This window comes from Callorhinus ursinus, unplaced genomic scaffold (assembly GCF_003265705.2).
Source record: "Callorhinus ursinus isolate GAN/ISIS: 27379988/994484 unplaced genomic scaffold, GSC_fseal_2.0 scaffold56, whole genome shotgun sequence".
Lineage (NCBI taxonomy): Eukaryota > Metazoa > Chordata > Mammalia > Carnivora > Otariidae > Callorhinus > Callorhinus ursinus.
In genome coordinates, this window is record NW_027397118.1 from 6,087,513 (window position 1) to 6,113,659 (window position 26,147).

General features: G+C 53.1%; 1 protein-coding gene across 5 annotated transcripts in view; it reads left to right on the forward strand.

The window, feature by feature from the left end:
• ZNF423 (zinc finger protein 423) overlaps positions 1–26,147 on the forward strand; it is a 332,672-nt gene that overhangs the window by 278,891 nt on the left and 27,634 nt on the right. For all 5 annotated transcript variants that reach the window (XM_073884396.1, XM_025852448.2, XM_025852447.2 and 2 more), the window contains one exon: positions 24,794–24,925. In XM_073884396.1, coding sequence (XP_073740497.1) covers positions 24,794–24,925 — 132 coding nt within the window. The remainder of the gene's footprint in view (positions 1–24,793; positions 24,926–26,147) is intronic.

The window sequence follows — 26,147 nt, forward strand, 5'->3', positions numbered from 1 at the left end:
AAGACATCACACTTAGGAAGCTCACATGTAGTTACATTAATTTTTTTTTTTTTTTTTTGGTTTTGCGTGTGTCTGTTAGTGTGTGACTAGGTCATGCATAGGTCTTTCTTGCTGTAGGTTACAGTTTAAAAATTTGAAAAAACAGGGCGCCTGGGTGGCTCAGTTGGTTAAACGACTGCCTTCGGCTCAGGTCATGATCCTGGAGTCCCGCGATTTAAAAAAAATTTTTGAAAAAACACGGGTTAGTTGGCCTACAAACCTTCTTCTAAACCTTACAGTTCATAAGCGTAGTTACCAGCTGAGTTGATCTTGGGCAAGTTCTAATCATCTCTCCATGACTCACTTTTTCTCATCTGTAAAGTGGGAGTTATTCAGTGTCCAGCACAAAGAGTTGTTAGGAGGACTCAGTGAAGGAACCATGTGATGTGGTCAGCCCACGAGTACCCAGTACCTGCTCCTTGCTAGTTGGCACTGCTATGGGTGTTATGTCCACTCTTAGACAGGGGGAAGGGGGTGAGGTGCCAGATCTACCATGTTTTAGGTCTTCCTCAGCCCACCTCTAGATGGGAGGAGGAAAAACGGGACCTGCAGTGCCTTGGCTCTCCTGCATAGCCCAAGGACTGTCCCAGGGCGGTGCAGCTGATGCGGCGTTGACCAGGAGGTGCATCTCTGAGCAGAGCCCTGTGCCTGTCTGGGGGAGAGCTCTTCTCTGCCCTCTGGGGGGAGGCTGGGGAGGGCCCCGGGCAGGGCCGGACATGGGCCGGGCAGCCTTCCGTCACCCATGGAACCACTGCTGCAGCATGCCACTCCCTGGGCAGAGCTGAGAGCCACTGAGCCCCAGCAGTTGGGAGCCCGGCTGACGGTCCCGGGGCACCGGACCTGTCACCTGCAGCTGTCTGAGCATTTCTGCCTTTGCTTCCTGCGAACCTTTGTGCCCCGGCTCCATTTTGAAGCATGTGAAGTGGGCACACATCTATGACAATGAGGACTTTTTTTCCTGCCACCCTTCCCCACCCCACCTTTCCTTAACAATGCAAGATGGGTCCATGATGAAGTGTTTTAAAAAAAGAAAAGAAAAGGGCCAGAAATGAAAAAAGTTGTCCAGGAAGCTGCCTGGTCAGGTTCGTGCTGCAAGAAGTAGGGACTCGGGTCGAGGCCCAGCCCTGCCCCCGCCAAGGGAAGGGAAAGGAAGGATGATACCCGAGTTGTATTTTTGGCAAGGGAACAAGAGTGCGTGGGGCCGGGCGTGAGTGCCAGACTAGCAACCGACAGGGGACCCTCCACTGTTCGGGAACTTTTCCTGATTTGGGCACAATTGACCATACCGAGAGGAGCAAGGTCATTGGTTGGCTGTCAGGGGAAAGCTTTGTGCTTCCAGAAGGCGGCTTCTTCCCCCTCTCCCTTTGCTCCACTCCGCCTTCCCGTCTCTTTCCCCTTCTCTTTCTCCCGAGGTGCAGATGGCCACATTTGCAGGTTAACTGGAACAGCTGGAGATGCATTATTAGTTTCCCGCTGCTCCTTCATATTTGCTTGGATTTTTTTTTTTTTTAACGGCAACATAATTTACAACTAGTACGCTGGTGTCAGAGCTGGCGTGTTCTAAATCCGCATCAGATTTATGTAATGCCGTTGCTTATCAGTGAATGAAGTCATAATTATTGCTTTGTACCATTAAATAGCATAAATATATAAACTGTTATACAAATTGCAGCAAACGTTTCCTCTGGGGAGCTCTAGACCAAATTTTAATGTCGTGCATTTGTCTGGGATGGCAGTTTCTATGGTATATAATAATGTTGATAAATTTTACTGTAGCGAGTGACATTTTAAAGCATTAATTTTGGTTGCTAAAAAAATTCTGAAGGATGCTCAGACCAAACTGGGAGGTGCTCTGAGAACCAGCTGGGTGAGGCTGGGTGAGGCAAGGTTTCTCTTTAAGAGTACAACGGTGGGGGCGGGGGGGCGCGTGTCACCTCCCAGGGCTCCTCTCCACAGGAGATCGCCCCCCTCCTCTCCCAACTCCCAAAGGAAGGCAGCGGAGACATTTTCCATGGCGATGATGATAATTAATTTCAAAAAATTCAAATCGATTCATTTCTCCCTTAAATTTGAAGTGTGCGAGGAGGAAGTGGAAGGAGGGCCTGGAAAATGCACAATTGGTGGGGAGGGTCCTCCTCGTAACCTCCTTCCCAATTATGTAAATTCTGTGTGGGGTGAAAAAAAATCCCCATCCTAATTAGAGATGCAACACCTGGCCTCTGACGACGTTTTAGATGCCAGGCGTGCGGTTGCATAGCCTCCTAAAGCCATTATCGTCCAGAGCGACTTGTGCGGAGAGCCCCAGGACGGCACATGGCATTTACCTGGCGGGTTCCTCGGAGAGCCGGGTGGCTGGGAGGACTGCATCACCTCCGCCTTCAGGAGAGGGTGCGGGGCCTGGTGACTCTGTGGGGACCCACTCGCTGCTCAGGAGCGGCCCCAGGGAGACAGAGAGCGTGGGGTGGGCTTCTTGCCCCTCCAGACCCCAGGCCTTGGCGCACTGGAACGTTGTCTGAGAGGCTCTGTCACCATCGGGGCTTCTCAGGTGGCGTTTTCTTTCCTATACCCCCAGCTGACTCCTGCCTGTCTCAAAATCCTTGGAGATCCCCGGTGAGCCTCATTGCACTTAATGAATGTGGCTGTGAGCCGTGTCATCCTTGGCCACGTGTAGGATGACACAGCCTGGCCCCTTGGTCTTGGGGTGGGGCCAAGTGGCTAATTCTGCCCCAAGAGCTGTGAGTGGAGGGAACCTGTGTCACTTCCGGGCCGGGGCATTGAACCTCCAGGGTGACACCCCTCAGAGTTCTGTCTTTTCCTCTCGCATGCCAGAGATGTGGGTGCTCCCATACTTTAGGTACCTGACTGATTTCCACGAGTGGAGCCCCTGCCATGGGTATGAAGGGTGAATTCGAAATAAACCTTTGCTGTTTGCAGCCCTTGTGCTTTGGGTTTGCTTGTTACTACACATTTCCCTTCCTACCTCACTGATACGGGTCCCTGCTGGTTCCCCCCACTTTCATGATTTTCCTCAGGGTGCTGTAAGTGCCAGGAAGCTGGTCGATTCTCCCCCCTCCCTGGAAAGAATATCAAGGAGATACAGATGTGTGCCCATTATTGGTAGTGAAGAAACTGAGGCTCAGAGAAGTTAGATGACTTTCCTAAGGTCACACAGCTTTAGAGGCATCAGGCATCCATGCCTCCCAGTTACAAATATGCTCTTTTCTCCCCCTTGCCTTGCTTTGGAAGAACCGAATTTTCTTTAACAGAGGTCACAAACTCAGTTGCCTTTGAGGATCAGGCAGCTAGAGTGGGGCTATGGATATAATCAATAAGAAGTGGTAATGACTGCAAGGAATATTCCAAAAGCATTAAAATCAGCATTTTGTCCACAGCCTATCAGCTTTGACATTTGCTTCTGTGTCCTAATGACATCTTGAGCTTCCAAAGAAACATTTCTTTAGCTGTTACTGTGTGCTCTCTCTGAGCATCTCTTTCTGAGGTCTGGCCCTTGAGTTGAACCTTGAAATTTCGAATGAAATTCTTACATACTTACTCCTTTGTATCCTCCAACTATCTGACAAGGTCTTTTATAATTAGGATGGGGACTTGCCCTTCACCCTGATCCTCTAGACCCTGAGGGACCTTGTGAGTTCTCTAATCCCAGCTTCCCCTTTCACAGATGAGGACTCTGAGCTCAGAGAGGGAAAGCAACTTACCCAAGGACATGCTTCTGTGGTCTCTTCATTAAAGGGTCACTGTTTGGGAGTGGGGAAGTTTGAATGGGTGTGTGTGTGTGTGTGTGTGTGTGTGTGTTGAGGGGCATGGTTTGAAATGGAGAGGAGAATAGCTAGTAGGGAAGGAAAATATGATCTCCTTAAAAAAGAACTTAACTTTTTTTTTTGCTTAGTCAAAAACACATACCGTGGACTTAACTATGTGCTGGTCAAGTGCTTGATCATTAAAAATAATCTCAGTGATAAGACTACTGCATCTGTAGGTGTAATAATGTGGAACTTCTTACAGTTTAGTTCTTAGTCGTGCTTATATTCCTAACACCCGGCCCTACGCTTTGCACATAACAGAAATTCAGTATTGAATTTAATTGCCTTTATCCCTCTACTACAAATGGTCATAATTAGTAATGGTAAGGAAGTTGGTGTGGCCCAGGGGTTAAGAGCACAGCTCTGTGCCTGGGATGCTGGGCTCCATCACTTACTGTTACCTCCTCGTAGAGATTTTATGAGCTCATCCCAGATGGAAAGTGTTTAGCATAATGCCTGGCACATAGTCAGCACTTAGTAAATGGTAATAATTATTAGTCCGCCTGTCCTTTCTCAGAGCTGTAGCAGCTGAGGCTTGGCGAGCCCAGTCATGGCCAGCGTCTGCGAAGGTTTGCTTGGGATGCAGGACCTCAGCTCAGCACAGGCAAATCCATTCTGCCCACTCCCCATGTGCCGTGGAAAATAATTTTGCACCCCAAACTGCAAAATCGCCATTTAAAGCAGCAATGTCTGCTCACAGGCAGCTTTGGAGAATTGTTTCAGCATGAGCTATTGCTTCAGCTGTGATTGCTTTTCTCACTGGGACCACGGGCAGTGAGTGGGTGGAGTAGGGGGTCCCCATGGCTGGCGCAAGGTGGGCAGGGCTGGGAATGATGCCCATGGAGTTTGAGGGTTCTGAGCAGGGTTGATGAGATGGGGTGGTCCTGTGGGGTCCAGGGCCCAGGCTTGCACACATTGCATCCCAGCATGCTCGGCTTGCCCCTGCCAACCCTGCCCGGCCCCTCCTCTTCTGGACAGCCTCCAATGACCTGCCCAACAGCATCGGACAGGCAAAGAGTCCTTGGACAAGGAATTGAGTCCCTGGGGTTCATTTCCATTGTCACTTACCACCCTTTGTGGCCCAGTGCTTAGAAAACCAGTGTTCCCATCTGCAAAATGGGTCCTCCGTCTAGCTTTCTCCCAAGGCTGTGAAAGAGACATGGGTGTAAAATGTTCTATAGAGGCCAAAGGGAAAGGTCATCTTTGGTTCCTTGACCAGCACCCAGAGACGGTGCAGAGGGTAAGAGCCAGGTCTCAGTCCTGCACCAGCCTCATCGGTAAGTGCTGTGACCTCGGATCAGTTGTTTAACTTCATTCAGTGTCAGTATCACCATCTGTAAAATGGGAATAAAAAGAGCACCAGCCTCATAGCACTGCTGTGATGATGATTAGTGACTAGCTCCATGCAAAGCTGGCCTAGCTTTAGGTTTATACATTATTCACATTGGATTTTTAATAAAGCAATTACTTGCAAGAGGCAGTGAGGGCTGTGAGGTCAGGGGCCCTGTCGTACTGTTCACCTACGTGTCCCCAGCTCCCAGCGCTGTCTTCTTCACTTGGACACTCAGTCAGAATCTGCAGAATGGGGGAAGGATCTGATCCCTCTGAAATTGCTTCTTGTATGTCTGGCTCCTCTCACTCAGACTGTGAGCCCAGCAAAGGCAGACGCCCCGCCCCCGGGATCACTGCTGCTGGTGACACCTGGCCCAGTGAGCATTTGTCACTAGAGCAAAGCCACTCCAGGGCCTTTGACCCTGACCCTGCTGAACGCCCTCCCTGCTTTTTCATCTAAACCTGCTCCTCCAAGACCGCCTCCTCCAGGAAGCCGTTTGTCACTCACTCACTCAGTCATTTAGCAGATATTTATCGAGCACCCACTGTGCACCAGACACGCACATGCCGAAGTGATCCTCACCTTGCATAGAAGGAATTTCTTCCCTCTTGGTCTTGCCCAGTTCCTATCGCTAAAGTTTTATCTGCCCTTCTTTTTTTTTAATTTTTGCCTTTTTTTTTTTTTTTTTTTTTAATCCACCCTTCTTAAGGAGCTGATTTTCCTGCCTGGTGTTATGTACACACCTGGCTGATCTCGCTCCTTGAGTAGATGAGAGGTTTTTAAAAAACTTTATTGAAGTCTGATGTATGTCCAGAGAAAAGCACAAATCATAAATGCTCAGCCTGATGGCATTTTCAGAAACTGAATGCATCCAGACTGAGAAGCAGAACCCGATGGCCCTCCGGTGGCTCCCACACGCCCCGCTTCCACACTACCTCACCTCAAGGGCAAGCACAGCCCTCACCTTTGCACCTGCAGAATGGTTTCGTCACCAGAGGTGATTCAGAGGCAGGATATGTGTCTCTGTGTCTCCCGGACTTCCCAGCACAATCCCTGGCATTTGCTGAATAAACAAATGGATGGATGACGATGTTACCATGATAATGGCCGGCAGCTCCTGCGTTCCGTCCGCGCTTTGGAAGCAGTACTTTGCGGGCGGCCTTGTCTGGCCCTACTGAGATTCAGAGAGGTCAGTGGCTCGCCCAAGGTCAGCCAGCCAGTGAGTGGCGGTCGCTATGACCTGGGTCTGTCCGGCCTCAGTCTGGAGCTGGCACTCTGAGCCTTCTTCCTGCTGGTTTACAGCCCTGGGCAGTGCTTCGTTCGCTGGGCCAGCTGGACACAGGCTCAGCGGGCGACAGGGCTGAGCTGTCCTTGGCGGGCGAGCTGCCGGCTCCTCACCGCGCCCGCCCACCCGCCAGGCGTCCCATTCCTCCCGGGCTGCACAGAGCCTTCTGTGTGCCTCTCCAAAGGACAGGGCATATTTCTTCCCAACCCTCCCAAGACCCAGCCCGCACTGGAGGGCTTCATCATTATGCAAATTAGCTGGATTGGATCTGCTCCCGCAGAGGACTCCGGGGGCGGCAGAAGGACAGAGCTGCCTCTGGAGCGCCGGGTTGAGCCTCCGATTAGGCCAGTTGATGGGTGGGGGGCGGGGGGGCGAGCACGAAGCTGGGGCTGGTGCCAATGGTTTGCCCCCCGGGAGGCTGCCGGGAGAGGGGGGGGGGCTGGGGACAGGTGCTGGCGGGGGCGGGGGGGGACAGTGAGCTCAGGCTCCCAACATTCTTGCCGAAGATGGGACTGGAGAAAGACATCCTTTTTGGATGTACTCTTTGTGTATTGAGCCCTTTTATGATTCATCAGTAAGTAAATATCAGCTGAGGGGTGATTTGTTTCTAACAAGCTTATAAAATACTGGTGTCATTTGTGGGCTTATTGGAGTGCTGATTATAAACACTCCCCCATGCCCACTCCTCTATGTCAAATTAGCATTCGAAATACAAATATTGGGTCTTTGGACCACTTTCTACCATCTCTTTGGAAGCTGGTGGCACGGGAAGAGGCAGCGGTCAGACCCCAGCCTCGGCCTGGGAGCACTTAGAACTCACTGAAAGACTTGAGGGCTTGAGGGGAGAGCCCCTTGCTGGGCCCTCCAGAGGCGGGGGGTGGTGCTCCAGGTCCTGCCAGCCCAGCTGCTCCCACTGCCCTTCTCGTTGCCAAGTTTCCTGTGACCCAGCTCCTCCTGGCCCCCGGAGCCTGTCATCGTCAATCTCACGGAGGGCGCAGATCTGGGCAGGCTGCATCTGGCCTGCCGAGCCGTTGGCGCGGCTGCCTCCCCAGTGGGCCAGGCCCAGCCTGGACCCGGTCAGAGGCAGCGCTGGCTAAGCACGTCTGGACTTGGTGGTGAGGCCGCCACCCACCAGCCTCCTCACAAGGGGTCATGGCCTCCCTGGCATCTCTCGCCTACTTGGAACCTCACTTCCCATCTCCTCACTGCTTCTGGCCTCTGGTCTTGAGGCCGTGAGTCATACCAGCCATGCTCCACTTGCCTCTGAGGCACGAGCCTGCAACAAAGCCCGTCAGCTCCCGCGTGGCTTAACGCCCAGTGTGGGAAGGGACGGCCACGCACACTTTCCCAGAGCACCTCCCCAGCCATGCTTCAGAGCCTGTGAGGGCCCAGCAGGTGCACTCCAAGCTGTATGCATGCCTGTGGATCACACCCCTGTCCCCATTTTACAGATGTGGAGCCTGGGGCACAGAGAGGTGACTTTCCAGGGCACACAGTGGCAGAATCCAGACCTGCAAAGTGGCCTGCCCATCCCACTTGACAGGTGATAGAACTGAGCCTCGGTGACAGGGACAGAAGTGGGGGCCTGGCAGAAACCAGCAGGCAGCAAGAAGCTGAGTGTGGCCTGCTGCCACTGCCCAGAGTCTCTGATGGGGAGAACCACAGAGCAGGGACCAAGCGGGGCCGAGGAGAGAAATGTCCAACCACCTCACTTTCTAGATGGGGACACCGGAGAGAGCACTGTAGTTGTTGTCATCGTCTTCGTCATTAATCAGTAGATTAATTTTTTTAAATTTAAGCTGTTACTCTATTTATTACAAAAGCTGCCCATGCTCTTTGCAGGAAAACTAGAAAATACAGCCGAGCCACAAGGAGAGTGACCTAAGGATAACACTGATGTGACTGTACTAATGAATGACAGTTGCCTTCAAATCAGTACTTTGCAGGCTGCCTCGTCTGGTCCTCCTGGGGTTCAGAGAGGTCAGCAGCTTGCCCTGCCAGCCGGAGGTGACCCTCTAATGCCTTCGTGGGTGTCCTTTCACCGATTCTTTGAAAAAGCACACACACATGTAGTGACGCACACTCCTTGTTGTAAAAAAAAAAAACAAAAAAAAACACCAAAATAGGATTGTGTTGAATAACTGGTTTTATTTCCACTTTCATCATGTGTGAGCTGGGAGACTGATGGAATGTGTTGTCTTAGAGAAGGTATTTGTCCCTGGTGCCTGGTTCTGTGGGCAGGGACTAAGTATTATCTCTAGAGGCCCCTTTCCCCGGAGCAAGCATGTCCACCTTGCTAGGTGCTGGGCAATGCCTGGGCTGGGGGGGGGGCAGGGAGAGATGATGAGCAGTGTGAGTAGGCCAAGCATGGGGAGGATAATTTTCGGGGGGCAAAAGAGTAGAGGTCCCCCCATGGTGCTAGAGATGGGCAGGAGGGCACGACATGTTTCTCTCGAGGTGGGAGTTTGTGAAGACACGTGTCTGTTGGCAGGAGGGCACAGTAGGGACTTACGGGGAGGACTCAGCCTGCGGGGAGGCACGGGGTGTCCTCCGTTGTGAGGCTGGCAGAAGGCCACCCGGACTCCCATTTTCATGCGGGATCCCAGTCCCATCAGCATGTTCACAACTCTCTACAGGTGCGTGGGATTTCTGCCTTTCTCAGCTCTGGACAGGGCGAAGGGAGCCATCCAGATGGAGACTAGGATAGGGGTAAGCACCGTCCCTGCCTAGGGAGGCCAAGACACGCTCTTGATTTGGAAACTGGAATTCAAGGTAATTCGCTAGAATCTGGTTTCTGGTTTCTAAATTGCCATTCAGGTTGGGCTCTTGTGTGTTCAGGGTATGATGAAAGCATGAAGCGGAGGCGGAGAAAACATCTTGGGATGCCCCCCTGCCCAGAATCTAAGGTTAACCTTGTGGATGGGATTGGGAGCCATGGCCTTTGCTATAATGGGAGATTCTGTATTGAGAAACTCCTTCAATGTGTAGGACCTCAAAATGAGTTCTAGAGGATTGTGTGTGTGTGTGTGTGTGTGTGTGTGTGTGTGTGTGTGTGTGTGTGTGTGTTGTGTGTGTGTGTATGCATGTGAATGTTTATGTGTGTCCGTCTCCTGGTCATACCCTGTGGGGTCAGTCCTGCCAGACTAAGCCTTACAATGACGACAGGGACCCTGAGTCCTCACGCCAGGCCTTGGCCCTTCTGCCCACCCTCCAGTGAAGTGGGTCCTGGGTCAGCAAGGCTATGATGTGGCATGCCAGGAGGACCGAGGGCTCTCGTATGGGCCCAGTGGGGCTGCTGGGCATCCAGCGCCCACCGCCTCCTCCATCCTCAAGGGCCTCCACCCATCTGTCTTCCCTAGAGCTTTGCTGTCCCCACACTGGGTATCCTTCAGGGCCTGGTTTGGGGGATTTGCGGGACTCTGGGTGACTGTGTTTTCACACATGGCATGTCCCTTCCCCTGGCTTCCCAGGTTTCCCAGCTCTAGGCAACTTGGGAGCCATAGCCAGTGTCTCATTGGCCTGTCCACCCAGTGCCTCACCCCATGCCTGACACAGAGTCAGTGACAGTGACGGGGATCATCAGCACGGACGCTCTGAGGCCTGTTCACCCCACAGCGGGCTGATGAGACAGGTGCCGTGACACTCCTCATTTTATGTACTGGGGAACAGCCACTGACCCAGGATCCCACAGCTGGTAGGTGGCAGGAGGGGGATTTGAACCCTGACTCGGAGGCTCTGCTTCTCTCCATGTTCTGTACTTGCCGAATGCAATCAGTACACAAGCAGGGGTCTGTGTCCAGCCCTGAGAATAGCCTTTTGCTCGGGGTGAAGAGTCCCAGGCCTGACTCAGTCCTGTTCTGTCACCATCCAACCTGCTAGGGGAACTGTGGACCCAGAGCCACGTGTCTGAGCTCCTGCGTCTGGGACTGCATTGAGCCTGGGAGCCCCCTGCCTGGACTCCCAGGGTGTCCAGTGGGGATGGAGCTGTGAATCAAGGAACCAACCAAACTGTTAGCATTTGGAACCAACCAAACTGTTAGCATTTATTTATCGCCTCATGTTTGCCTGGCCCTATTAGTGACACCACAAGTAAACTCCTTTTATGTTTCCTCAGAGAATTTATTAGGCAGCACTGTTTGGGTTGCAAGTGAGAGAAAGTCAAGTTAGCTTAAGCAAAGAGAATTTTTGAAAGACACCTTTTATGTCACATAACTCTGGACAGTGTTAGGTACGGCTGGAGCCAGAGCCTTGAATGTCTGCGTAGGACCATCTCTCAGAACACCGTGGTTGGAAGGACAGAGGCCAAGCACCGAGAGTTGTTCAGATAAAGGGCAGAGTCAGGAACAAGGCCCTGGAATTCAGGGAGCCAGTGGGGTAGGAGCGCATGGGTGTGGCTGAAAGCAGGGGTGTTGCTTACGTGTGGCAGAAGGAGGGAGAGCGGGAGCCCTTCTTGAGGAGCAGAGCGAAATGCTGGCCATAGAACCCAGGGCATATTCTCTAGCGAGTGTGTGCTCCAGGGAGTGAGTGGGAGATTAGAGCCAGCACGGAGAGGTGGGGCCAGGAGGGGAGGTAGCAATCGATGAATGGCCAGGAGTTCAGCGTACTTTTTCATGAAGGTATATGAAGCTGCCTCTACCGAGAAGGAAAAAGGCAGGTGCCAGCCAGAGCTGCACGGAGGGGCCTTCCTCTGCCCCAGTGCATGGGCCTCAAGCTGCATGCATTTCGTCCCAGCTGATGGCAGCTCTTTGGCTCACTGAGCCAGCATGGAGAGTAGAAGGCTGCATGGGGGCAACTCCACCCCCTCCCAGCCTCTCCCCAGTCAGCCTGCCCCCTCCTCTGGGCTCAGGCTGCTCGTCCCCTGCTTCTCTGGGGGCACAGGGAGGGGGGCTGTCCGGGGCTGTCTGTGAACTGCCTCCTTGGGCTAGGAGTGGTGGGAGGAGTGGGAGTGGGCCCCAGATTTGGGGGGACTGGTGGCAGGTGACGGACGGAGCTGGCTGTGGACAGAGGCAGAGTGGCCAGCCTCTGGGAGTTGGGCTGTGGGGCCTCAGCTGCCCCGAGTTGGCAGACCCCCCTCATCTGGCCTCAGGGTGCTGTGTCCAAACCATCCCAGGCAACCGTCTGGGAGAGCGTTGGTCTGGGAGCTGACCATATCAGTAAGTTCATGCTACTGTGAGCTTGGGGCATCTAATAGGCCTCATTTAGTCTCAGTCCCAGGTCTGCTGGAGAAAGGAAAAGAGCAACCCTCTGCCCTCAGGCAGGTGATATTTTCGATTGGTGGTTGGGGAGAGGGAGTAGAGACCAGAGTGGACGAGAGGAAGTCTGACCCCAGAGACCGCCTTGGAAGGCCGTGCGTGTGACTCTAAGTTTTGCTTTGTCTCGTGGACTTTGAGCTGAACGAAGGAAGAACTGCTCCCTCAGAGTCGGCTCAGTGCTAGCACGATGGCTGGGATCAGGTGATGACTTGAGGGATGTACCATTGGTTTGAATGTGTTCGTTTAGTCCATGTTGCATTTGAATTTCCAATTTTAGTTCAATTTTCATTTTACTTGGGTCACGGCAAAGCCCCGGTTCTTTGAGATGTAGCCAGCAGAAGCGGCATAAGAAACCACACAAAAAACTTAGCTAAGCATTACAAATGCAAGCATTTACTTCCTTCACAAGCATCCGTCCGGGCTAAGCCAGTTTAAAGGTGGGAAATCCCTGCATCCTTTAATCTCTCTCCTGGCCTTGACCACCAGCAGGTGTCCTGTTTCCTGACATTCCCATACTTCTCGGGGAACAGAGGACGCGGGCTGCTCGGTGAGAGGTGGCTCAGGGGCATAGCAGGTGGGCTTCTAAACTAGATAGTGACCCAGTTGTTCTCCATCTACTTCAGAACCTATGGGTCCAAAATTACCCAATTACTTGAGTTATGCCCTTCAGAGAAACTTTGTTACTCTTAATGTTCCTGCATTCCCCATTTTCTTATCTGCCCTGGGCAGAGTGGCCACCTAATTATTAGGGTAGAGGTTTAAGTTGAAGGTCAGAGAGGCTCAAATCTGGGCAGTTTTCCACGAAGGGGAATCCCAACAAATGCTAACAAGTAAAAGGGATGAGGAGTTCTTTAAAACATTTTGAAACACAGGTACTACAATTCAGTAAATATCTTTTAAGCACCTGCTGTGTACCACCCACCATTGTAGGTTTGGGATTACAGTGTTGAACAGGACCGGGAGAGCCCCTGCCTTCACGTTGCCTGCATTCTAGCACAGCGCCCTCCACTAGAACTTTCTGCCGCAATGGAAACCTTTTGCGCTGTCCAAATCAGGAGCCGCTAGCCACGTGGCTGTTGAGCACTTGAAATGAGGGACTGAATTTCTACTTTTATTTAACTTTAATTAGTTGAGATTTAAATAGCCACACGTGGCTAGTAAGGACCGTATGGGACCATGAGGATCTAGCAGAGGCATATGTTTTAAAATGTTGCAATAGAAACCAGCCTCGTCTTGTTACTCACCATTGCCCAGAATGGTGCTGAGGGATGGGGATGCCCAGTGTCCAATTAGTGCGGCTAGAGGGGAGGAAGTGGTGGATTGCTGTCTCCCGTCTGAGCTTCAGCTATTAGGAACTGCAGGGACGGCTCTGTGTCTCCCTGGTTGGAAAACTTTTGCGAAGACGGGGCTCCCTGCATTCTGCACGGGCACGCTGTGTTTGTGCATGTGGAGAGCTCCGGGTTTTTGAGGCTTTGCTGTGCTCCTTTTAAAAAAACATGGTCTCGGTAGGGGAAAATGATGTCAGCAGCAGAGAAAACTCTTGTAGTGGAAGCGGGGCTAATTCCCGTGTCCCCGGCAGGGTTGGTGACAATAAGGGTTTTGCGGCCTGCCTGTCACGTTAATTGTATGTTATTAGAGGGGGCATTAATCAGATGATTATTAACATGATGGATTTTTAAGCAGTTGCCTTGTTGTGGAAAACTTGAACCTGAAGATCACTGACCTACATTAGTAGGTGTTTGGTGTGTTAAGCAGGAATTAGCTACTTGTTTGCACCTAGTGGGCCCCTAGGGGATGCATCAGGGTCTTCATTTCCTGAGGGCCTTTGTCTTTGTCAGGTGGAAGGGGGTGTGTGTGAGGAGGGCAGGGGAATGTCTTCATCAGCAGGATGTGTCGAGCTCCTAAGGGTCAAGTTCTAGAAGTTTGGATCCTGTAGAACCCTCTCTCCTTCGAGTCCCCCATGAAGGTCCACTGATCCGTCCATGGTGGAGTTGGTCAGTCACTCATGTATTCGCTCTTTTTCCATTAAGCAGCTCAGATAGGCACCTCTCATCTCTTAGTGACCTGTCCAGGGCCTGGTTGGTGACTTTGTTTTCACCAAAGACAGCTAATCACCACGTCCTAAAGCTTACAAACGGCTCAGACTGCTGAGACCCATGTCTTTGTCAGCCACCACACCCAGCTTGCAAGCAGAGCCTTCTGCAAAGGCGGTGCATTTCCCCAACAGCCGTGCAGTTGGAAGGAGCCTCCTTCCATCATGGATCTCTGCCCCGGGCCAGCATCTATTTGAGATTCTCGGAGCACTGGTGCCCTTGGGGAGCCCCCTGCATGGGCCAAGCTAGGAGGAAGGGCAGGCCGAGGCCTGGGAGGTGCAGCATGAACCTGAGACACGCCCTCGTCCCCAGCCCTGGTTTGGACCTCCATGGAAATCCCACTGAGTTTTAAGACAGAGGAACAAAGAGAAGAACCATGAAGAAAGAAGGAACGTTGGCTGCAGGAGCATCAGAGGGGCGGCGGAACCGGCTCCTGTGGCCGGAAGTAGGAAGCTGCAGTGAGCCACAGTCGAACAAAGGGTTTGAAATCCAGATACAGCTTTTGCCATCACAAATATGGGGAGCGGTGTGGAGCTGGAGGAGGAGAGAGACAAGAAAGGCTGACACAGAGGCATTGGCCAGATGGACATAACATAGATTGAGTACCCACAATGTGCCAGGTGCCATGTCAGAGCTCCTTAAACATTTCCTGGGGGGGGGGGGGGCTGTCCCTGCTGGTGACCCCCCACAAAGCCCGCTGTGTTCCAGGCCCTGGGTGTGGAGTTTCAGGGCAGAGTCATGTCCAAAATCATGACAGCTTGGTAATAGTTCTGTGGTCAGTATTCTTTATCTTGTTCTCACTCCCTCTTTATCACAGTCCTGTGAGGGATTTCTTCCCATTTCACAGGTGAGAAGACTGAGCTACACAGGACCGTGCTCAGCGCAGTCACCCTATGAGTCTGAGGCGGAGCCAGGAATAGCCTCCACACCGCCTGGTTTTCAGCCACATTTCCCTCTCCACTCCCCAAAGAAGCTCATGCTGATGGAACAGGGGTGAATGGGGGGCAGTCAGTTGAGCTGTCCTGTTTGCAGTGATGGGAAATCTCCAGGGGAGTTTCCCCGGAATCATCCTCAAGCTTAACTGACCCCTCACTAACATTCATGTGACATGGCTCTTGGGAGCAGTCGGTGAATGGAACCATCTGGAGTCTTCTGACTTGAGTTTCGGAGGAAAAGAGAGTGCTCGGGTACTTGTAACTCAGGATAGCAGTGTCCTGGAGACGCGCCTTGGCCAGATGGCTGTCTTGCCATGGGAACCCCAGGGTGAGTGTGGGGGTGGCTGAGCCAGCCAGGCCTTCCTGGGGTGTGGGACCAGGAGGGAGGGCCTGCAGTTGTCCCTCCTCTCAGCCTGCCTCCCCCAAACTCCATGTGGACACCTCCCCCAGGTGCAGAGATGCACATCTGCCTGGCATCTCAGTCTAGCCCCTCGGCTGGGGACACGTCTCTGGCAGAGGAGACTCTCATCCGACCCTGGAATAAAGCCAAGCAGCCTAGCGATGAAGCCAGGCTGGACTGACACGCCTGAACAGCAGATGAGAGGAGAAATCTGAGTCTGACTCCTCTGGTGGATTTCTACCGGATGCCGGCCTGCAAGAGGGCCCAGTGCTTCCGGCAGGAATGACGTGAGGGGGGGGTGGTGGGGGAGGAGAACCCTTTTCACCGGTGAGCACCTGCTCGCACGTGGCCAGAGCTGCATTCTGCTGAGGTGGGGGATGCGGTCTCCCCTTCTCTCCTGCGGGCCGGTAGCCTCTGTTTGGACAGGCGACACTGGTTTATTGTGGCATCCTCATCATTGGCGAATGGGGATGTTGGTGGATACCTGGGTAAATAAGTATAAATAGTTTTCTTTCTGATATGTGACCGGATTATTTTCCAGTTGATTTCAAGCCTTGGCCCCAAGTGGCCCACAGATCAAAAAAAGATAAGGGTCAGTTACAAGGTTGAGCTCATTCTCCGTTGCCATGGCAACTGACCTCAGGCAACCCTCAGAGGACTACACCCAGCTCCCCAGGTGATATTTTTACTGTCCACGCCATCAATCCCAAGCCTTTCAAAACTCAGACTGCCTAATTGTCAGGGCTCTGTTTTGAAGAGGCTCCGGGTCCCCAGTGGGCCCTGGTTCAGGCTGCCAGAGCTCATTTATAAGCCTTTCTGAAACACGGGGGACAAGGAGATGGGTCCCTCCTGGCCAGAGAGGCCTGGGAAGGTGCCCCTGAGGGGAGGAGGAAGGGCAGAGCCCATCTTCCAGGATTAATTAGGAAAATGGGAGCCTGGAATGGGGGCAGCAGTGGCGGGGCGTGCCTGCAAGCAACGGCTAAGTGTTCTTGAGTGAGGGGAGGCGCTAAGCAGCCCTGAGCACCCCAGCATTTGGGGTCTGGGGCAGCAGGGATGCCAGGGTGCTTGACACACTGTCAGTCACTGCCCCCAGAGTCTCCAACAGCCCCTCCAAAGACACCCCAGGTCATTCTCATTTCAGCTGTGATAATAGGAGAGTGTTTCCCACTGTTGATCTATCTCTCAGTCTTCTGTAAAATGTAGACAACAAGTGAATGTAGAAAACTTTCCTCTTTTTTAGAGATGGAAGCATACGATCTTGGGAAAGATTATAGCTATGAACACACAGCTTCGTGACAACAGGCTTCCAACAAGATTGGCATCCCCAGAAGCCTTTTTATAGGGCCCAGTGCTCCTCAAACTTGAATGCATGCCCAAATCACAGGAGCACTTTAAAAATGCAGATTCTCATTCTGCAGGTCTGGGGTTGGGCCTGAGATTCTGCATGTCTCAGCAGCTCCGGGAGGTGCTGGGGCTGCCGGTCCGGGGCCCACACCCTGCCTAGCAGGGATATAGATATTCAGGGCAGCCAGGGCCTAAGGTATTGGGGGTCCCAAGATCAACCCTTGCCCCCACTTCCGTGTTTCCCCAGGTCCTGCCTGGCCTCTGGGGAAGGGCTCACCCTCAGACCCTGTTTCTTCCTTTGCCCCTTGTCAGCTCCCAGGTCAGATATCACACACCGCCCCCGCTTTCCCTTACAGCCTGCCTTGGTTCATTTCCTTGTGGTATTTAATAACAAATCAACAGATAAACAGCCTGATCTGGCTGCCCAGATATTAGTATCTGCCCTCTTCTCTTCCACCCAAAGGTCTTTGTTCCTTACAGAGAACAAAGGACTGTGTCCCCTATTGGCCTGTGTTTCTATTTCCTGTTTGGTGCCTGTTTGTGACTGGTTATTTATTAGGGCAGCATCAGAGGGGTGCTCTTCTGGGGTCCCCCTCTTGCCTGCTCATTTACCTGGATGAATGCTTGGCTCCTTGTTCTTCCCCCTCCTTATCTCTGTGTGCCCGAGCCCGGGCCCCCGGATCTCAGGGGTCTTTGCTTGACCTGAGCCTTGGGGTGGGCTGTGGAATTGAGGCTGGAGAATTTATTACCCAAGCCGGGAACAGAGGCTTTCAGCTTGATGAGGCAGCCTGTGTGTCCCCTGCCTTCCTTCCACTCCCAGAAATTTCAGGGACAGTGCTAGGGCCCTGGGCTGGTCCACGCTGTCACCGCGGGCGCTGCCTCCCCGCTGACCTGGGCAAAGTTCCTGGCCCTCTGGCCAGCTGGAGCTGGTACTGGCAAGGGGGCCTCCAGGCTCAAACGTGGAACCCGGGAGGGTACATCTCCATCCTCCTTCTCACCCCCAAATTCTGGATGATCAAGGAGCAGAGGGTGGCTTGCTGGGTCCCAGGTGTCAAGTCCTGGGCCTATTTTGGTATTTTTCTGCTTGGGGGGACCGCGTGCCCCCAATCCCCAGCTCACCCACTTTGGTGACACAGGTGCTGCCCCTCTAAGCCTTCTTTTCCTTTTTGGTCCACTGAGGGGGACCCTCCAGGTCTGCACTCCCAGAGCAGGCCATTTTGTGAGGATCGGACTAGCGAGTTTCTGAAAGCAAGCACAGATTTTGTGAGCCTCCAGGCCTTCCAGTCTGGGGGAGACCAGTGGTGTGTGGTAACCAGCATTTACCAGGAACCTTACCCCGTGTTCCAAGCATTGTATTAAGTGCTTTGCACGAGTCGCTCATTTCTTATTTATTGATCACCTACTGTGTGCCAGGCCCTATTCTAGGCACTGGTGACATAGCATGAGCAAACAACGTGTCATGGAGCTTACATTGCTCTGTGCGTGTGCATGTGCGTGTGCTTGCGTGCGTGAGTGTGTGTAAGATGTGCGAGACAGGAAGTCAGTTAAAAAAAACCAACCAGGGCGCCTGGGTGGCTCAGTTGGTTAAGCGACTGCCTTCGGCTCAGGTCATGATCCTGGAGTCCCGGGATCGAGTCCCACATCGGGCTCCCTGCTCGGCGGGGAGTCTGCTTCTCCCTCTGACCCTCTTCCCTCTCGTGCTCTCTATCTCTCATTCTCTCTCTCTCAAATAAATAAATAAAATCTTTAAAAAAAAAAAAACCAATCAACGCTGTAATGTGCCAGGTGGTGATAAGCACTATAAAGGAAATTAAAGGTGGGTGAGGTGCTAGAAAGGATGGGGGTGTGCGCTGCTTTAGCGCGGGGCATCCGGGAAGGCCTCTCGGCGGAGGCAGCAGTTAGGCAGACTCCTGAATGACGTGAGGGAAGGAGGACACGGGGAGGAGAGAGTTTCATTGAGGGCAGACACCCTGTGGCAGAAGCGGGCTGCTTTGCAGCCTTACAGAAGCCCTGTGACGATGCTTCCCATTTTGTAGCAGAAGCCCCGAGGCTCAGAGAGGTTAAATAACTTACCCAAGTACACCCAGCGAATGACGGGAACTGGGACTCAAACTCAAGTGTTTCTAGTTCTCACTTTTGTGTCCTTAATTGCTGCTTCCCGAATGGAAGGTGGCTAATTGTGCCCCCTGTCAACACAGGTGGCAGTCACTGGTCCTCTCCTCTTGGAGGGGTCTGTGCCGTAATGATACCGCTCCTGGGTCAGCTTCCCCGAGCGGGGTCCCTGCTTAGAGAAGGGCCGGGCTGGGCCCAGCGATATGGCGGGCGCAGGTCGCGCTCAGTGCGTTAGAGCCCGAGAACAATGCCCTGTCCACTCCCCTCTGCAGCCCGCCGCCCCTCCCTCCCAGGCAGCAAATTATGGCCTCCGAATGTGTGCCCAGGCCTGCCTTTGACATCAGTGGGGCCCACCTGAGCTTCACCTTCAGGATTCTGATAATCAGCTCTCTCTCCTCCTGGCTTCCCCCAAGACCTGTATGGAAATAAGTATGTGTCTGCCAGGATCAAATGCTTTTGGAGACAAAAGTCGGTACCGAGGACATTACAGGAAGCTATCATCTCGGCACGGTGCTCTTCCACAAAGCCCTCCGCTCCTCTTTTGGGCTGACACAGTTTCAGCCTGAAAGGTTCCAGCAGGCTGACTTGGTTTTAAGCAAAAGCACATCCTATTATTTTTTTGAGAAATGAAGTGTAAAATTAACACGTATTATTCCTGAGCAGAAGAAAAAAAAAAAAAAAAGAGGGTTGGGGGGGACTCTGGGATTTTCGCGCTTGCTGGGTTGTTTCTTTGGCAGTTCGGGTTTTTATTTATTTTTACTTTTTAAAAAATCATAATAAATCCGTGGATTCCCCGTGCCAGCCCCGACTTACGGGGACCGGGAGGAAAGATCTGGCACAGTGAGCAGGCAAAAATCTGCATTTCACTTTACAAATGAGCAGGGCTGCCTAATTCACTTGAGTTGTGTGGGTCTCTCTTATGGATGTCTGTCATGTGCTATAAAGAAAAAAAAAGAATGGAAAGGAGAGGAAGTGATTTTGCGTCTTAACTCACAAAATCCTCCATCCGCCCCCCGCGCCGGGGCAGAGGGGCCTGTGGGCTCCCAGACAGCTTTGTCATTCTGCTCCAAGGTGTCTGCTGAGGCTGTGTGATCTTGTATAATTCGGGAAAGTTATTTGCGGAGGGTGTTGCTCTCTGCGGAGGCCGCAGCTTGGGACAGACGAGAGCTTGTCCGCGTCGGCGGGGTAAGCGGCCACGGCAGCGGCGGATTCTGTCAGTATCCGTGGGCTGGCTGGTATCGGGTCACCGGCACGCACAGGAGTGTTTGCACGCTAACTAGGGCAGCTCCTCACCCCCCCCCCCACCATTTTCCTGGATGGCTGTATAGGCAGAGGTACACATGATGGACACCCCGGGGAGCACCTCCAACCCCCTCCGGTGGGGAGAGGGTCTTGTCCTTCAGAAAGCAGCTTTGCAGACCAGAAGGCCTGGCCCGAGTGGGAGAGATTCTCGGGTCTGTGGGAGCCCCTCCGGCTTTCTTGTTTTTCACTCCATTTTCACTTTGTGCTTGTTTTATTTTCCCTCCCCCCATCTCTCCAGGTTTGACTCTGTTTAACATGTGGTGGGGGGGCGAGCGAGGAAAGGGTGCAGGGGCACGCAGTTGTCTATCGGGCTCTTGATCTGATTAGACCACAACCTCGCATCGACCCCGGTTTGGGGGTGTGATGTGCTTAAATGGCAGCTCTTTGGGGCCCGGGAACCGGCTGGCAGCCCCAGGGCTGCCTGACTGTGCACATATTTATGAACGTGGGTGCAGGGTGTAGCGGCGTCTATGAATCAGGAGGGACCGGCTGATGAATTGCGCGGCACTCGGAGAACGGAAAGTGACTGTCAGACATGATTTCTCTGATTTATAAGTTGCGGGAGCCTTCTTTGTCCTCCCAGTGTTTGTGCATCAGACGGCACGTCTCCATTCACAGCCAAGTGGATAAAGGCCCCGCTCAGCAGAGAGCAGTAAATCCTCCTTTGGCATCCCCACCTGGGGAGCTGGCTCTGGCTGGGCAGGGGGAGAGGGCCCAGCAGGGGGCATCCCTCCTCCGTGAGTATTTCCGGAGCCCCTTTTGTGGGTCCAGGAGGGGCCTGATGCTGTGGAGGCTGGAGGAGGAGAAGCCATTATCTGTGCCCATCACGTAGTTGCCAGGATCAAAATAGATGAACCCGGGGTCACGGTGCCCAGCCAGGTGCAGCTGTGCACGTTGGCATAGTCAGGGGAGGCTGCTTGGAGGTGGTGTGCAGGTGGGATCCATGTGGATGGGGGGAGGGCTTTGTATCCTGTTCAGAGCACCACCCCCAGTTGGCTGTTACCTTAGCAAGTGGTCTAATTCTCTTTCCTAGAAATGGGGTTTTACCAGCAAGCAGGGTTAATTCTGATTTTTAATTTATGTTATCAGCTTAAACGTAAGTTATATTATAAACGATAATAGAAACCTCTGTACAATCATCAATTCACATACCGTCTGCCTTATTGATGCCCAAGAGGTGTCCACATTCTACCAGGGAGGCCCTATATAAGGATGGTCCCTCTCTGCCTTCCGTTCATCCATTCCTTATTTTGTGCCAGGCACTGAGAAGCATTGTTTGTGGGGGGGGGGGCAGGGGGTGTTGGGGGTCTTCTGAGGCAGCCCCCACACAGGAGGCCATCTCTAATTATGATGAGAGTCCCCCCAAGGGAAGCGGAGGACGTGAGTAGGGCCTATGCGGCGAGCGTGCTGAGCCTGCCCCGTGTCCCCAAACTTGTCAATGAATTCCTTTTCTGTCAGTAGAAATGGAAGATCTGCCTGAATCTCTGTCGGGTGCGTGTGGCCTAGTTGCTGGGGCTCCAGGGGCACGACAAACACCCGGTAGATTCCAGCCAGTGGGCTATGTGGGGCAGGCCCACCTGCACGCGCATGTGTGTGCGCGCACCTCTGCGGGGGGTGCCCGGGGGGCTGGGGGATGCATGCTGTCCCTGCCAGCCCCTGCCAGGGCCTGGGGACCCAGGGACTCGCCAGGAGCCTCAGCCCATCTGTGTTCATGTCTTACCACTGGCAGAGCCCCTCTGCTACCTAATTCTTGCCTTTGAGGGCAAATCAGAGCACCTGGCACCTTTGGTGAGGCTGGTTCCCTGGGGGAGCCCGAGAGGGAGCCTGTGTCCTTGGCTGTCCCAGATAATACTCTCACGGATACTGGCATGCCTGACAACAAACACTTATTGAGCACTTGCTGTGTGCCAGGGGCTGTCAAATTCCTCTTTCATGTATTAACTCATTTACCTTTTTTGGGGGGGGAAGATTATTTATTTGAGAGAGAAAGAGCAGGGAGGGGCAGAGGAAGAGGGAGAGAGGAATTTTGCAGACTTCTCCCCTGAGCTCAGAGCCCGCTGCAGAGCTTGAACCCATCACCCTGAGATCAGAACCTGAGCCGAAACCAAGAGTCAGATGCCCAACCGACTGCGCCACCCAGGGGCACCCTGTATTATTAACTTTTAATTGTCACATCAACTATAAGAGGAAGGCTATTGGGGGAGGGGTGACTTTTTTTGAAGACCTTTACTTATTTTTTATTTTTTTTTAAGATTTAATTAATTTATTTGAGAGAAAGAGAGTGTGAGCATGCGCCAGGGGACGGGGCAGGCAGGGGGAGAGGAGCAAGCAGACTCCCCACTGAGTGTGGAGCCTGATGCCAGGCTCGATCTCAGGACTCCGAGATCATGACTCGAGCAGAAATCAAGAGTTGGACGCTCAACAGACTGAGCCACCCAGGCGCCCCAACTTTTATTAATTTTAGAGCAGTTTGAGGTTTATGATAAAACTGAGAGGAAGATACAGACTTCCCTTATATTCCCTGCCCCGCACATGCGTAGCCTCCCTCATTATCCGGGCCACTCATCAGAATGACCAGGTACATGTTTTTTGCAAAGATGAACCTACAGTGACACCTCGTAATCACCTAAAGTCCATAGTTTGCCTTGGGGTTCCCCCTTGGTGTTGTACCTTCTGTGGGTTTGGACAAATGTGTAATGACATACATCCACCATTATAATATCATATAGAGTATTTCCACTGCCTCAAAATCTCTGTACTCTGTTCATCTCTGCCCCCACTTTAGACAACCAACTGATCTTTTTATTGTCCTCATAGTTTTGCCTTTTCCGGAAGAGTTGGAATCATACAGCATGTAGCCTTCTCGGATTGGCTTCTTTCACTTAGTAATATGCATCGAAGGTTCCTCCATGTCTTTGATAGCTCAGTTCATTTTAGTGCTGAATAATAATCCATCATCTGGATGGACCACAGTTTGTGTATCCATTCACGGACTGAAGGGCATCTTGGTTGCTTCTGAGGTTTGGAAATTATGAATAAAGTTGCTGTAAACATCCGTGGGCAGCTTTTTGTGTTGATATAAGTTTTCAGCTCCTTTGGGTAAATACCCACGGAGCAAGATTGCTGGATCATATAGTAAGAGTATGTTTCGTTTTGTGACAAACTGCCAAACCGTCTACCAGGGTCGCTGTGCCATTTTGCATTCCCAGCAGCAGTGGGTGAGAATTCCTGATGCTCCACATCTTTGTCAGGGCTTGCTATCATCAGTGTTCTGGATTTTGGCCATGCTCATGGGTGTGTAGCAGTAAGGAAGGCAGTTATCGTGTATTTGAGAAAAGAGGAAACTGAGGCACACAGAGCTTACGTACCTTGCCCAAGATCATGCAATGAGTGGCAGCACCGGGTTCTAATCCTGGGTGAGGTGACACTCAAGCCAGGGTGACTCCCCGCCACACTCCCTGTTGAGCCATGGGCCACACTGGGGGCAGATGCTGGCCTCTTCCATCCTCACACAGCCTCGTGGGACAGGGGCTCAGGGGGCGCTCGTTTCCTCTGAGTGGACTGGAGCCCGGGCCACACACTGTGGAGCAGCTGTGGGGATCCGAGCCCTGCCCTGCTGACTCTGGCCTGGGGCGCCAGACCTTGGCCCTGCTCCCCTGGGTGCTGGTGAGAAGCTGGTGCCCGGGGCACACTCTCTTCCCTGGGCACCTCTGAGTGAAGTTTTGAGGTCAGAGCGGCTCCCAGGTGGTTAGATGGAAGGACAGAGTGTCTGCCCTTTGTCTGGAGGGTGTCTGCCCTTTGTCCATCAGCCACTGTCCATAGGCCATCTCTTCCAAAATTTTTTAAAAAGATCATTTTGTTATTGTTTTGGTGACATGTACTAGTAGTGGCTCAAGCCTCCGAGTAAAAGCCAGAGTCCCCCAGTGGCCAGCAAGGCCCGGGGTGATGGGCATCCCTGTGTCCCCTCTGACTTCACCCCCCCCCATCCCGGCCCCCAGGCTTCAGGCATGCTGCGCTCCTGCTCCCGGCAAGCTAGGGCATTCCAGGTGCACCTCAGGGCCTTTGCCCTTGACTGCCACCTAGGGAGCCCTGTGTTCTCCCGTTACCTCCTGACGCTGTGTTATGTGTTGGTCATCTTTATTATGTGTCTCCCCCACCATTAGAATGGGGACAAGTGAGTTATCTGTTTAGGTCCCCACCAGCTCAAAGTGCCTGGCACACAGTATGTGCTCAGTAAATATTCTACTGGATTTTTTTTTAAATTTTTTTATTGTTATGTTAATCATCATATATTACATCATTAGTTTTTGGTGCAGTGTTCCATGATTCATTGTTTGTTCATAACACCCAGTGCTCCATGCAGAACGTGCCCTCCTCAATACCCATCACCAGGCTAACCCATCCCCCTCCCCCCCTCCCCTCTAGAACCCTCAGTTTGTTTTTCAGAGTCCATCATCTCTCATGGTTCATCTCCCCCTCTGACATACTCCCCTTTGCTTCCTCTACTGGATTTTTAAAAATTCTGGTTGGACTCCTTTCTCTGTGCAGACCCCATCCTTGGCTCCTCTTCACTGTGACATGGTCTCAGATTCAAGCTATTGATCATGGCCTGCACACATTCTTGCTTGACCAGCAAGAGAAATCACAGCAAGTGATGCCTTCAAGAGCCAGATATTTGGGGCTGGCCGGCGGGATCTGTCAGTCTCTGGGGGCGGGGTCATTTGGAACTGGGGTGGGTCTTGGCATCTCTGGCCCCCACACCAGCCCTGGTTCTGGGTACCAGGGAGAGGCTGGCCTGGGCTATACTGGGGGCCCTTGGGCTCCTGCCCAGAGGACACGGTTTGCAGGGTCACTGATGGCCACTGTTTTCCTTGCAGAGGAAGGCATCAACCACGAGTGTAAGCTGTGTAACCAGATGTTCGACTCCCCAGCCAAGCTCCTCTGTCACCTCATTGAGCACAGCTTTGAGGGCATGGGCGGCACCTTCAAATGCCCCGTGTGCTTCACAGGTAAGTATACATGGGAGTGGGCGGGGGGGATGCAGGGCCCAGCCCTTTAATTGCATATGCTCCCGCCCTGACATGGACCTGGACTCCCCAAGGGACCCACAGCCCATCACCCTGCATGCCCCATGCAGAGCTGGCCCACGGCCCCCCCCCACCTCTGTCCCCTCCTCTTAGGCAGGTTGAGGGCCCTCTTTCCTAGCCCACCTCTTACCCCCCTGCATAACTGCTTTTTCCAGCCCAGCCTCACCCCTCTGTTGCCTTCCGTGGGCCCTGGGAGCTCTGTCCAGCAACAGTGGGGCTCTCTCTTTACACACCTCCTGGCTTCCTCGGACCCTGTCCATCCATGCTCCAGGATGGAGGGGTCAAGGGCAGCTCTGTTGGCCAAGTCCCCAGCCCTTGGCCCCCAGCCCCCAGCCTGGCTGCCCGCCTGGGCGAGCGGCTGTCCCGGCCTGAGGCAAGTCTCAGGGGCTCTGCCATCGCCCCTCCTGCTGCCCAGATGGCAGTCGGTGTGCGTGGGGGAGCCCTGGCCTTCCCCTGCCTCCCCCGACATCTGTTGTCTGCCTCGGCAGGAAGCCCACCCCGGGGAGGGCGCCTGGCGGGAGGGGATATCTGAAGTGCTCACCTCCCAGACACATAGCTGCCTCCAGGCCAACTCCTGTGTGTGCCCAGGGCCGGGGCAGCCTCATGGACTATTGCCACCCAGAAGCCAGGGCTGCGACCCGCTCCATGATGGGCCTGAGGAAGGGGCTGTGCTGCAGGGAAAGTCTCCAGCGTGCATGAGAGTCTTGGAACACCCTGGGGCCCCTTCCCCCTCAATCTCGGGAGCCCCCACCCATCTGCTGCCATCATACCCTGCGGGCCAGGCAGAGGCTAGCACTGAGGGGCCTGCCGACTCAGGACACCGGGGCCCCTGCGTGGGGATCTGAGGATGCTGATAATAACCTCAACAAGAATAGTAATTCGTGTTTATTGAGCACCTTTTTGTATTAGACAGTGTGCTCAATTTATTTAATTCAACTCTCAGCTCTGCCACCTGCTAGCAGTGGCATTTAACGTTCCCAGTGCCTCAGTTTCCTCTTCTGTAAAATGAGGGTAACAACAGTGCCCGCCTGACAGGTCTGTGCTAGAGTTAGGAGCCCACATGCAGAAGGTATCTGGCAAATGATGGTGATGATGATGGTGATGACATTCCCTGGACTAATCATGTGCCAGGCCATCTTTTAAG